The sequence below is a fragment of the Petromyzon marinus genome, chromosome 1, assembly GCF_048934315.1.
Source record: "Petromyzon marinus isolate PM22_M1 ecotype Great Lakes invasive population chromosome 1, UKy_Petmar_22M1.pri1.0, whole genome shotgun sequence".
In the NCBI taxonomy this organism is placed as follows: domain Eukaryota; kingdom Metazoa; phylum Chordata; class Hyperoartia; order Petromyzontiformes; family Petromyzontidae; genus Petromyzon; species Petromyzon marinus.
Window position 1 is genome coordinate 34,069,932 of NC_133667.1, and position 13,323 is coordinate 34,083,254.

At 47.1% G+C, this 13,323-nt stretch overlaps 1 protein-coding gene across 3 annotated transcripts in view; it reads left to right on the forward strand.

Annotated features, from left to right (window-relative positions):
* Window positions 1–13,040, forward strand: part of THSD4 (thrombospondin type 1 domain containing 4) — a 147,551-nt gene extending 134,511 nt beyond the window's left edge. For all 3 annotated transcript variants that reach the window (XM_032950224.2, XM_032950216.2, XM_032950207.2), the window contains 6 exons: window positions 1,163–1,367; window positions 3,038–3,211; window positions 5,180–5,353; window positions 5,985–6,164; window positions 7,424–7,568; window positions 10,458–13,040. In XM_032950224.2, the coding sequence (XP_032806115.2) occupies window positions 1,163–1,367; window positions 3,038–3,211; window positions 5,180–5,353; window positions 5,985–6,164; window positions 7,424–7,568; window positions 10,458–10,597 (1,018 nt within the window). In that variant the 3' untranslated portion in view covers window positions 10,598–13,040. The remainder of the gene's footprint in view (window positions 1–1,162; window positions 1,368–3,037; window positions 3,212–5,179; window positions 5,354–5,984; window positions 6,165–7,423; window positions 7,569–10,457) is intronic.
* The last annotated feature ends 283 nt before the right edge of the window (window positions 13,041–13,323 follow it).

Consider the following 13,323-nt stretch of genomic DNA (forward strand, 5'->3'; position numbering starts at 1 on the left):
CCCTTGTTCATGTTCAGGCTCACTATTCCGTTATTCTCTGCTCATAAATAACTATTTCTGGTCTTTAAAAAATATATATTCAGCATAACTACACACCTCCTTTTTCCCTGGACTGCTCATATCCCACTGTTTGCGCAGCGTCTTGAGACACGGTTGATGGCAGACGCTCTATAATGCAAGTTGTATGCGAATGCCTTTGACAAAAATCTCCCAGAATATTCCCAACCTCATCAGATTTTTCAGGATAGTGCTACGCAGGGTTGAGCTGGGATAGTCCTTAGATGGGCGATCACCACGCATAAAAAAACAGGTGTTGGAGGCTGCAGCAGGACTACGTTGTGAACAGGGGGCAGTGTAGTAACATTATTTGTTATACGGTACTATGCTCCAATGTCTGTGCTCCCCATCTTTGCTGACCCGCACTGCTCAGCGTAGTGAAGTATAGTCAAACAACCACGACCTCTCTTAGCTTGGCCTCTCAATCTTTGGCCTCTCATGGCTGGGTGGAACCCCTGCCCCGTGCGAAATGTCACATGACCCTGGCCTATCACCGCACCTCTGATTAGCACGGTTGGCTACGTATGGTGCGAAAGGAGTTCAACATACATACACCCACATAGACTCACACAGACACCCATAGTTTGCTGTCCTTCCCCCGCACCTCCGATTAGCACGGTTGGCTACGTACGGTGCAAACAAACTTCAACATACATACATACACGACAGCTTGTACAGCTTGGGGAGTATCTCATCCTCATCCAGCCATGGATTGACAAAAGGGCTCTCTACGCCAGTGTTCTTCGTTGCAAGGCCCCGCGGGCCACTCTCGGCCCCTGGTGGCCTTTAGTGCGGCCCCTGACATGCGGCCCCAGACAGTACACAAATGGTTAAAACACCCCCCGCCGTCATCATCGTGCTGCTGTCAAACCCAGATGGCGACAAATGGTGTCGCAGCCCTCACACGCAATGATGATGTCTCATCGGCGAAAGTGGCCCCCCTCTAAAAATTAGTGAAGAACCACTGCTCTACGTGTACAACGTACATGTGCCAACGCGAGTGGGTGTGAAGGACACGCTGTTCTCTTTCTATCGCCCGCTCCCTCCCTCCCTCCCTCTGTCTCTGCAACCATGTCCCACGCGATCCTCTTCGCGGACTTTGCAGCTGGGACCTGGGCGAGTGGTCCGAGTGCAGCAAGACGTGCGGCACGGGGAACCAGCACCGCCAGGTGCTGTGCCGCCAGGTGTACGCGGGCCGCGTCACCACGGTGCAACCACACCGGTGCCGCACGCTGGAGAAGCCCGAGACCACCACCACGTGCCAGCTTAAGATCTGCAGCGAGTGGCAGATCCGCTCCGAGTGGAGCTCCGTGAGTAGCTTCGCGGTTTCCTTCCCCCTCCCCACCCCCCCCCCCCCCCCAAAAAAAAAAACATTTGATGAACAAGACAATTCAGGTACACAACACAGAGGATATGAAAGTGGGGAGGTTGACATCAGCACAAACAAATTACGGATTACAGTGCAATGATAACACGCCTAAACTGCATGTTTCAATACACTCTTTCAATAAAATCTACAACCCCCTGGTGTCTTCCTAAGCTCTGATACCCCTCTGTAGGAGAAGAATTAGAAAAAAAGTGAGGGGGGAGTGCCTAAATGCCCCTCATGAATGCTCTTCAGAATCAATTCCCACAGAAGGAGAGGTAGTGAAGGGGTTACATGAGTAGCTTCGTGTTTAAAACAAAAGAGTATGCTCCTGAACGCTGCCCATTGCGTGAGTAGTGGGGCAGTGAGCCCAAACCGCCTTCTCTCTCCCCTTCCCCGTAGGCACCAGGCCTCTCTCCCCGTCGCTCGCTTTGTACCGGGCTCTTGTTTAATAATAAGAACCATAAACAAAGATGTTTCTGACCCAATAAGCAATGAGAAATAAATGCTGCTGGGCGACGTGAAGGAAGCTGAGCTCCGTACAGTGAAATGAATAAAAATTCTCGAGGGCGGAAAATTTACTATAATATTATAAATTATGATAGTTATAGGAAGAGAGAGTTTCAGCCAAAGACATACCATTGGGCAAAGGACTAAAGAAAAAGCAATTAACTGACATACTAACTAGTTGCTATGAAAGACGGTTCAGAAGCATGGACATTGACACAAGAAAATGGAACAGAAGTGCACACAGGTGAGGAACACATGGGTTACGGAACACAGGTTAAAGACGTTTCGATTCATGTGATACATCATGGATTCACGTGACCCCTGCACCCACTTAGGTGGCTGCTACATTCATCACAATGTCGAATTGCGACCCTGAATGGGGATAATTGAATTTCCAGGTGATATTACTCGGCACTGCTGTTACTCGTGGTCAGGAATGTAACTCAAGTTGCTAGGTTCAAAGTGAAGTGTGTTAACCACTATGCCACTGCCCCCCTCCCCGAATACCCATATTATTAATGTTTAAGTACGTGTATTTAATTGTACGGTTATTAAAGGATTTAACACAACATGCAAAAAGTAAGTAAACGCGGACCAAATGCGGAACGGCAATGAATCGGCAGAGTTCGAATGAAGGTCGTTCAAACATGGCAACAATTTACGAAGCATCCGAATGCAACATCTTAAGAATGCCGTACGAGAAAAAGCAGAGTGCACATCATGACATTTACGGAAGATGCTCGGGAATGCAGGTTATGTGCGCGTGTGTGGGTGGAGCGGTCGCGTAGCGGTTAGCGCGCTGCGAACCTGGCGACCCAAGTTCGATTCCCGCTCACGGCCAAACACCAGTGAAGATTACCTGAACCGGTCCTGGGCCTTCCCTAGGTTCGACTCAGCCTTAAATGAGTACCAAGTGCGGTGTGTAATCATCGCCACTGGCGAGACAAAGGCAGTCGGACGTGGTGCTGGCCACCCACCCCCCCTCATGCACCGTTCATAGGTGCTCGCTAACAGCACTTACCCCAACAGTCTGTTAAGGCTACACGGGGGGGGATCTTTGTCGTTCTTTCTTTGTTCATCGCGCGTCTCGTGGCAACTCGGCAGTGCTCCGTGCCGTGCGGGCTGGGCCAGCGGAGCCGCGACGTGAAGTGCGTGAGTAACCTGGGTGACGCGGTGGACGACGGCGAGTGCAACATGAAGCTGCGGCCCACCGACAGCGAGAACTGTGACATGGGGGCCTGCGCCAAGAGCTGGTTCCTCACCGATTGGAGCGAGCGGGTAAGGCCGTGGGACCACAGTTTACTGGGTGGGTTTGGGAGCGGGAGGGGGGGGGGGGCGAGGCAGAAGAATATTGAATTATTCAGCAAGAATGACACAATCCTCCTTTGCTCATTTAAGGATGAGGATTTGCGGTTATTGAGCCCCTAAATACCACGGCATCTTAAAGTGCTTTACCTAACAAACAAACCACTAGAATACAGTATTGCCAGCTTTGAAATGTTATTAATGTAAATGTGAACTATTTAGCGTTTTACCAGATCATTAATGTCTTTTCATCCACCAATACAGACTTAAACTTGGACGTGCGATTTGCACATACATGCTGTGCGCTAGAGAGATCCACCAATAGTTTGCATACAATTTTCAATAGTCTCAAAAGATACACACGATGTAATTTGCCTGACATTTTATTGTATAGCCAGAGATGGATGCTGCCCCCTTTTTCACAGAGCATCTCTATGGGTAAGTGTTTGGCTATTTAAGCATATATATATTCCATGAAAAAAACTGGCTACTTCATAAAAATCTGGCAAAAGGAGCCCTTGTACAAAACTGTCATTAGCCTTAGATTGTTGCACCTCCCATAGCTCTTTAAGTACCCCAGATGTCTGCAAAAGTTCTAACGAGAGAAATGCTTTACACAAGTGCCATGCTCGGCCAAAGTTGTCACTGTGCCATTGGCTTCTTCCATTTTACACGGACGAACGTGAGTTTAACGACCAGGGCAAAAAAGGTACGCACACTGTGCGATGCGGAAGCAAGTGGTGGAGGCATGCCGGAGCTTGAGCAATGAGCTCTGTCTGCAGGGAGGACAAGAGCGCACGCCCCTAATGATTTCATAAAACAGCTGTTTTACACCTGTGGGGCAAGACTCTGCGTGGCAGTCTGCTAACAGCCTCGAGGGTTTTTGTGGCCCAGACAGGGGCCTGTCGGGAATTTTAAGTCTAGAAGTTCCCCGCGTTTTTCATTCCTTTGTAGTTATGCATTATTTAATACCATCGTTGGAGGTAACAAAAAAAAATAACAGACTTGAGAACCGGGGGAATCGTCGTGCCAATACACGCCGTTAATAAAACTCCCATGATTCACAAGTGCCGTCCAGTTTATCGGTTGCAAGGTCAGTCTTGACTTCTCTCGCGAGCACGTGCAAATCAGTCATTAACAATACTGCTGTTGTCCTGTTAATTATACATCTTAAAGCACGCAATACATATTTGTATTCCAGTGCCTGGTACAAGGCATCTTTGGGTAATTGTTAATCTCCTCGTCGAGTCTCTGCCACGTAAAGAGCACACGGCACATCGGCACATCATAGTGTGAAGATGCCGAGAGTTAAAGCATGCTTTCATTTTAATTGCCTTCTTTCATGATGTGCGTGTGCGTACATGCACGCGCACACCATGTATTGGTGTGGAGGAGCAGTCGTGTAGTGGTTAGCGCACTGCCTTGTGATCCCAGCAACCTGAGTTTGATTCTTGGTCATGGCCAACTTCAGTTACAAATATCTGAACACGGTCCTGGACTTCTCCAAAGGTGAACTCAACTTAAATGGCAAATTTAATACTCAAACAATACACCTCCTTTACATATACCTGTTCCTCCACGTAGATAATTAAGGTTTCCTTTACATAGTCCCATAAGACGCACAGCCTTTTATAAGTGCATCATTTCAGCAGCATTGGTGCAAAACAAGCAGACTCGGTGTTGACATGCATTGTCTCATCAGCAGCGTCACACTTGCTTGAACCAATGCTGTCAAACTGCCAGATATTAACAGGCAAGGGCTCTGTTTGAAGCCCTCGCCTTAAATGAGCACCTGGTGCGGTATGCAAGCAATCAGCGGTGGGGCAACAAAGGCTTGGCCACACCGCGCCCTCGTGTGCCGTGCCCGCTTAATAACTTGCACTTGCCCCAACAGAGCCTGCCGAGGCTATAGACAGGACCTTTGTCTTTGTTCCACGTCAGTGCTCGGCAGACTGCGGCGAAGGAGTGCAGTCCCGCTCGGTGGTTTGCCTGATGAACCACGTGAACAGTCTCCCGCTGGAGGGCTGCTCCAGCGACCAGCCGCCTGAGAGACAAGCCTGCAACTACGGCAGCTGTGAGACCAAAGCGGAATGGTTCACCGGGCCCTGGGGACAGGTAACGGCCGCGCTGAGAACACGTTTCTCATTAATAAAGGAAGTAAGGGGCTGGTGGGGAGGGCTGGCAGGGTTACGGATGCATGGCGCATAATTACCATTCAATAATAACAGAAAAAGTGACCTCTTGCATAGGGTTTCGCTGTTGTGCTGTGTAGCCCTCTGATTAGTTTTTTTGGGGGCTGTACCTTTAAGTCGTTTCTGAAGTTCCCAGAACGTGGGGTAAAACGTGGGACATCATGCTGAACAGCGCGTGGCACAACCTGCAAATGCATCAGAGAGAAAGAACGACACTCCCCCCTTGACGCCATTAAACGGCGAAGACAACCGCAGTTATTTGGGCACATCCGTAGAGCTAGCAAATGTATCCAAACTTTCCTGCAAGACACCATTCAGGGGACTTGAAAGGGAGAGCACCCCTGGAAGGATTCTGAACATCGTAGACTGCTTCGGCTCACAGGCTCAAAACTCCAAGTAGCCAGAAACAAATAGCATAATTCACGGTGTAATACATAAGTGTTGACACGAGTGACTGCGTCTGATGAATTTCTGATCGTTAACATAAAGCATGAGAATCGGTTTATCGATTCAAGTTGACGGCCCGACACTTGTCCGCTTGGCCACGTCCGCAGTGCTCCGTCGGGTGCGGCAACGGCACGCAGAGCCGGGACGTGATCTGCGTGCAGCGGACCAACGGCTCCTTCTCCGCGACGGACCGCGACGCCTGCGCCGGCCTGGCCGAGCCGGCGAGCCAGCAGCCGTGCCACCTGCGTGCGTGCGGCGCCCGATGGTACACCACGGCATGGAGCGCGGTGAGCACCGTCGGTCGGTCGGTCAGCAGCAGTTGGCTTTAGCCAACTGCCACATGGGGGGGGGGGGCTTTGGCTGCTCCGAGGTGCACAGGCGTGGATTAACTAACAGGCAATCCATTCACCCATGCAGAATTTATGAGTCGTCTTTGAAACAGACGAAATAAATATATAAATGTAAATAGGTGATGCTGGGGTGTTTTTTTGTTGCTTTACAATTGAGGTTAAAACATGTGGTACCAGCCAAAAACAAATTCAATATTTATTTTACTTTAATTTAACATTCATATAAAAAATATATGAGGTTGAGTGGGAGTGTAGTGGTTCGTGCATTGCGCAATGAACTCTTGAGAACCTGAGTTTGATCGTCGGCCAATCCTTACCACAATAACAATGTGAATTTACGTACCATCTAAATGCGATCACATCTTTAGGATCTTAATAGGAATTTAAACAAAACTAAACAAAAGTGGGAGAGAGAGAGAGAGAGAGCAACACCGTGGCACAGCTTGGGATGAACCACCAACCAGGGTCTAGCACTACAATAAACCCTCAGGACAGTTGGGACAGCTATGGCAGCACCAACAAAGTCACCTAGGGCATCCTTGGGGACCTTCCTTCACCTTGCAGCTACAAGCAATATTTGAACTGAGCCTGTGCCTTCCCTTTACCAATACTCCTCCCCCCCCCCCACCACCTAATCACCTCCGATTAGCATGGTTGGCTACATTGGGTGCAGCATACATGAGTAACAAACAGGAAACCAGGACTGATACTGCATAGGGAAGTCTTAATCCAGCAGTGCGTTGTCAATGAGCTGTGAATTATGATCTATAGTTCTTGCATGAAAATATGCATTCCTGTTTGGGGTCACTTTGATTAATTATACGATGAAGCAATAATGTTGAGTGAATTATGATTTAATATTGAGTGATTTATGATTTATAGTTCTTACATGAAAATATGCATTCCTGTTTGGGGTCACTTTGATGAATCATACGATGAAGCAATAATGTTGAGTCTTCCGCACTTCAGCATATCAGCCTGAAACAGAACGTCTGTAAATCTCGAACACGTCTCAATGCCCCTCCCTCTTATAGACCTACCTGGCATCGGCAGTGGATAACACATTCCTTCGATGCCAAACTCAGCGAGCCCAACTGTTCGGTCGAAGTTGCGTCCAAAAATAAAGTTGAGCTCTCACAGCGTGGTCGTGCGCCTGTTCCCCGCGCTCCCCCAAACCAACCCACCCCGTGCTGCAGTGCTCCAAGTCGTGCGAAACCGGCTTCCGAGTGCGCGAGGTGCGATGCCTCGACGACAGCATCGCCCCCAGCAGCAGCTGCGACGCCGAGCTCAAGCCCAGCAACAGGGAGGATTGCAACACGCAGGCGTGCATCCCTGAGATCGGTGGGCCGGGTTCCGTGAAGATTCCGAGGAAAAATGACTACTCTTAACATGGCGTGGGGCGAGCACATGGCGGGGCAGCGGTTGGGCAGTACGGCAAAAATACATTGTTGTACTGTACCTCTGTGCTTCCGCATCTGTGCGGTTTGCCTTCACCTTACCCGCATTGACCAAGGTGGTGAAGTGCAGTCAAATAGCCCCCACATGACCAGTAGAGGATGTATCAAAGAGCTGTACCTGTACCCTAGTTGCTCTGTTGCATTCTAACCCTTAACCCCCGGATTGTAATCCTGTTTTTGTGTATTTTTGCTCTGGTAGCCTTGATGAAGATGGAGTTCAGTTAACGGGGACTAAAACGCTAAAACAGTGCTGTTCATATCAGCGGAATCTAAGCACTGCGTAGGTGTATGCTGCCTAGAGCAATGCCCAATTAAAATTCACATGTATGGTGTTGGGAATACTGCAACTGTCCTGTTGGCTGATAGCGTTGCAACAGACACCCAGTCCAATCTAAGTTGCCTGGTTTAATTTCCCTATTGTGCCCGACAGGTGTAGCCACCAGAGATGTATTAATCGTGATGTATGAACCAGAGATTTTATGAACCGTGTGAACCATCTATTGTAAGGAATAGCTACAATGTAGTCACTGCAGCAGCATATACAGTGAGGGAAAAAGGTAATTGATCACCTGCTGATTTTGTACGTTTGCCCACTGACAAAGAAATGATCAGTCTATAATTTTAATGGTAGGTTTATTTGAACAGTGAGAGACAAAATAACAACAACAACAAAATCCAGAAAAACGCATGTCAAAAATGTTATAAATTGATTGGCATTTTAATGAGGGAAATAAGTATTTAACCCCTCTGCAAAACATGACTTAGTACTTGGTGGCAAAACCCTTGTTGGCAATCACAGAGGTCAGACGTTTCTTGTAGTTGGCCACCAGGTTTGCACACATCTCAGGAGGGATTTTGTCCCACTCCTCTTTGCAGATCTTCTCCAAGTCATTAAGGTTTCGAGGCTGACGTTTGGCAACTCGAAGCTTCAGCTCCCTCCACAGATTTTCTATGGGATTAAGGTCTGGAGACTGGCTAGGCCACTCCAGGACCTTAATGTGCTTCTTCTTGAGCCACTCCTTTGTTGCCTTGGCCGTGTGTTTTGGGTCATTGTCATGCTGGAATACCCATCCACGACCCATTTTCAATGCCCTAGCTGAGGGAAGGAGGTTCACACCCAAGATTTGACGGTACATGGCCCCGTCCATCGTCCCTTTGATGCGGTGAAGTTGTCCTGTCCCCTTAGCAGAAAATCACCCCCAAAGCATAATGTTTCCACCTCCATGTTTGACGGTGGGGATGGTGTTCTTGGGGTCATAGGCAGCATCCCTCCTCCTCCAAACACGGCGAGTTGAGTTGATGCCAAAGAGATCCATTTTGGTCTCATCTGACCACAACACTTTCACCCAGTTGTCCTCTGAATCATTCAGATGTTAATTGGCAAACTTCAGACGGGCATGTATATGTGCTTTCTTGAGCAGGGGGACCTTGCGGGCGCTGCAGGATTTCAGTCCTTCACAGCGTAGTGTGTTACCAATTGTTTTCTTGGTGACTATGGTCCCAGCTGCCTTGAGATCATTGACATGATCTTCCCGTGTAGTTCTGGGCTGATTCCTCACTGTTCTCATGATCATTGCAACTCCACGAGGCGAGACCTTGCATGGAGCCGCAGGCCGAGGGAGATTGACAGTTATTTTGTGTTTCTTCCATTTAAGAATAATCGCACCAACTGTTGTCACCTTCTCACCAAGCTGCTTGGAAATGGTCTTGTAGCCCATTCCAGCCTTGTGTAGGTCTACAATCTTGTCCCTGACATCCTTACAGAGCTCTTTGGTCTTGGCCATGGTGGAGAGTTTGGAATCTGATTGATTGATTGCTTCTGTGGACAGGTGTCTTTTATACAGGTAACAAGCTGAGATTAGGAGCACTCCCTTTAAGAGTGTGCTCGTAATCTCAGCTCGTTACCTGTATAAAAGACACCTGGGAGCCAGAAATTTTTATGATTGAGAGGGGGTCAAATACTTATTTCCCTCATTAAAATGCCAATCAATTTATAACATTTTTGACATGCGTTTTTCTGGATTTTCTTGTTGTTATTCTGTCTCTCACTGTTCAAATAAACCTACCATTAAAATTATAGACTGATCATTTCTTTGTCAGTGGGCAAACGTACAAAATCAGCAGGGGATCAAATACTTTTTTCCCTCACTGTATATTTTTTGTTTATATATACGCTGTGTTGTAAATATTATCCACAATTTTTGCGATACGATTCTCGAGACCCTTGCTTAACTGGGACAAACATATGCGCTCATTAGTCAAAAGCTTGAGCAGTGATTGCTTTTGCCCGAAACGTTTAACGTTGGTATTCGATCGTCATGATATATCTTTATTTTTACGTACGCGTGTATGTTGAAGTCTAGATTTGAAGCTTTCGTGACTGCAAGGATTCATACTCTTTGGTTTTTTCGGTAAAGTCACGTAGGTAAAATAAAATAAAAAATAAAAAGAAAACAACTAAATTAAATCACGACGTTTCGGAGGCAACACAAGCTTCCGTCTTCAGGTGGAGCAGTCAGAGCAGAATAGCTGTACCAAGTGGGGAGCTCTTGAGACGACCGGGATTATATACAGGTTAAGAGGGGGGGAGGAGCCAGAAAGGGACGTGGGGGGGTGGGCTGAGTTAAGCCGCCTTTTATTATACCAAAAAAACCAAAGAGTATGTGTATGTTGAACTTCTTTTGCACCGTGCGCAGCCAACGCACGCCGCACGTTGCGCGCGTTGAGCAAACATCCACCAGGCGTGTGTAACCGCCCACGTTGTCTCCCGCAGACGAGAACTGCAAGGACAAGTACTTCAACTGCAACGTGGTGGTGCAGGCGCGGCTGTGTGTCTACAACTACTACAAGACGGTGTGCTGCGCCTCGTGCACCCGGGCTGCGAACCGCGCCCGCCGCATCGGCCAGAGATAACGGCCTCCCCGTCGGCACCCTCAGTCCCGCGTGGGCCCCCCAGCCTCCCTCCCCCCCCCCCCCAATCCCGTGACCTCGGCCCCGCCGTCGACGAGAGACTTCGGCCGGCAGCGAGAGACGGCAGCAGAGCAGCGAGCGGCGACGCGTTTTGCGGCTCCCCGGAGAAGAACGGATGACTTTTATTTCTGCGGAAATTGAGACTTGCCTAGAGGTTCATTCATCCACAAGCAGTGAAGAACGGCGCAATTTGTGAAACAGATTGCGCGCCGCTGCGCTGCATATAACTGAACAATCAGTTGGAGGTCCACGGGGGTGGCTCGCTTTGTTTATTTCTGGATAAACATTGCCCCATAAGAATGGCTTTTATTTGTATTCAGCACATATACAGCATACGGTGTGCATATAAAGTAGCAGGAGGCCTTTACATATGAATTTTCATTACCTCATTCCTACTCCAATAACTGGGGCTCAGGCCAGTAGTAACATTAAGATTCGTCTAAAACGTATGCCCCCGCTATTGCATGAGTAAAAACAATCCGTATTAAATGCGTTTGCCTCGCTCGTGAACCGTTCCATGAACCCACACGCGTTTAAAGGAACCAGTGTTAAGGATGAGGCGATCCAACGTCATGATAATCACGAATGCAACGACATACATGACGCTTTCTCCCACTGCAGGCGATCTCACACGCCGCCTTTAATCCGGAAATGGGGGGGGGGGGGTAGGGACACACGTATTTGATTGACACGAAGATATTTTGTTTTTACGTGCGGCATTGCGGGCGCAAACTCCGCCAGAGGCTGGGATCACAGGCTGCATCACCCCCAAGTGCTGTTGGGCAGTACAATTTAAATATTTGAAATCATCGTGTCACGATCACACCCCGGTTTGTGAGATTCCACAGCAGGGTTCTGATCCCCCTGCACCACGCTCCACCACGCTCCACCACCCCGACCTCTTCTCAATTCCCCCCACCGCTTCGGTTTGCCTCTAGGTAACGTGTGTTGTTGTAGATAATTATCAAGAACCGCCCATTAACAGTTGACATATATATTATTTCAGCAGCCACAACTACCTCTTCTTTAAATTTGCCGTCATGACATATATGGTGCTGTTTTAGGTGCTGTTATATAAAGCTGTATTGTATTTCTTTTACACTGTTACAATTTTCTGGTTTTGTTTTTTTTGTTTGCATTTGCAGCTGGGGAGGAGTGCAGCGGTAGACGTAAATTAACAAAAAAACAGTTCAGAAATACATTTTCTGTGCCTGCAACAGATTTTTTTTTTAAAAATCCAAGAGTGGTGTGAAATGTCGTGCAATTGTTATTTGTTCGTTATTGTCAACCGATGACGATTTAATTAACACACATGCTTCACGTTTCATCTACGTTACAACAGTGATGTAAGGTATTTCTAACAAGGGGCAATCAAATGCTACCACTTCTTGCTTCAAAGGTCAAAGGTTCCCTAAATGTTAATTGCTCTCAGCCATATTTAGCTTGGTGCCTTGTAAATAATTCTAGTAATGTTATTGTGAGCTTATATGAAAGCTAAACTTTGTCTTTGTTGTTAATAATCATTTTGTACAATATTCTTAAAGGTTTTACCTTTAATTATATAGCCTTGCAATTATACACATGAACACAGTTATTCCTATACTAACATTTAGTAGTGCTACTGTTAAAACAAATTTACTTAAAAAAAAGCTACATTTACAATTATATTTTAAAGCTGGCAAAAAGTATTATAAATACTTTAATATAATGTTTTTTTTTTACTTTCATTGACTCATTATCCACAGTTGTGTTTATGCTTTGCTTTCTTATAAGGCTGCACTTCTCCCCCCCCCCCCCCCGAAAAAATAAATACTATTTTGTTAATGATTAATTTATTTTGTACAACTGTGTTAATGAACTGTTATGGTTGGATTTTGATGGATTCCCAAAACAAGAGGTATGGCGGGGGCGAGGTGGAGTTGGAAACAATCTATTACTCTCCTACGGAAATTAAATGCTCGGCAGTTCTAATCTGTGGCCTAACTATCGAATGTGCCGGCAGTGCAAATACACCGGGGACCCTGGGCTGGTGGAGCCCAGTGGGCGACAAAGACTAGGGAGGATTATTGGATGGAGGGCCTCATTTTATTCTTTGTGCCAGGACCCGTGCCCGCCTGTTCTAATCTAACACCTATGCTGCCTTTTAACACTGTGACTGCATGCAAAGGTGAGGGCAATAGCTACAGATCTAGCCATGTATGATGTGTAAGTGTTAGCCGACCGTCATTCTCTGTTAAACATTAGGAACGCTGAAGATGTCACGTGCGTTTTTGGCCAGCCTGCTCGTATTTACATCCATTGTGACACAAATATGTACCGTACTGTAGATTGCAACTAAACTCACTGAAAACAACCTACCAACAGGAAATAAACATTTGCAAAGTCACTTGTTGTTCAGTCTTATGTATGTGGTTGCATCAACAATGATTTTTTATGCTCTGTTTTTCTGTGTGCATGTGTATGGTGCACGTGTGTGCGTTCATAAATATATGTGGCATTATTCCATTCCCTGTTGTAATCGCCTTCCCACTGAGTGGCCTCAGTTCAGCTAAACTAGCGCAAGTGCCACTATGGTGTCATCCAAAGTGTTGTGAATGGTAGCTTTTATTTTGCCACTGTTGTTGATATGTAATAAAAAAACTTCTACTACAAAAAAACGAGCTCAATGA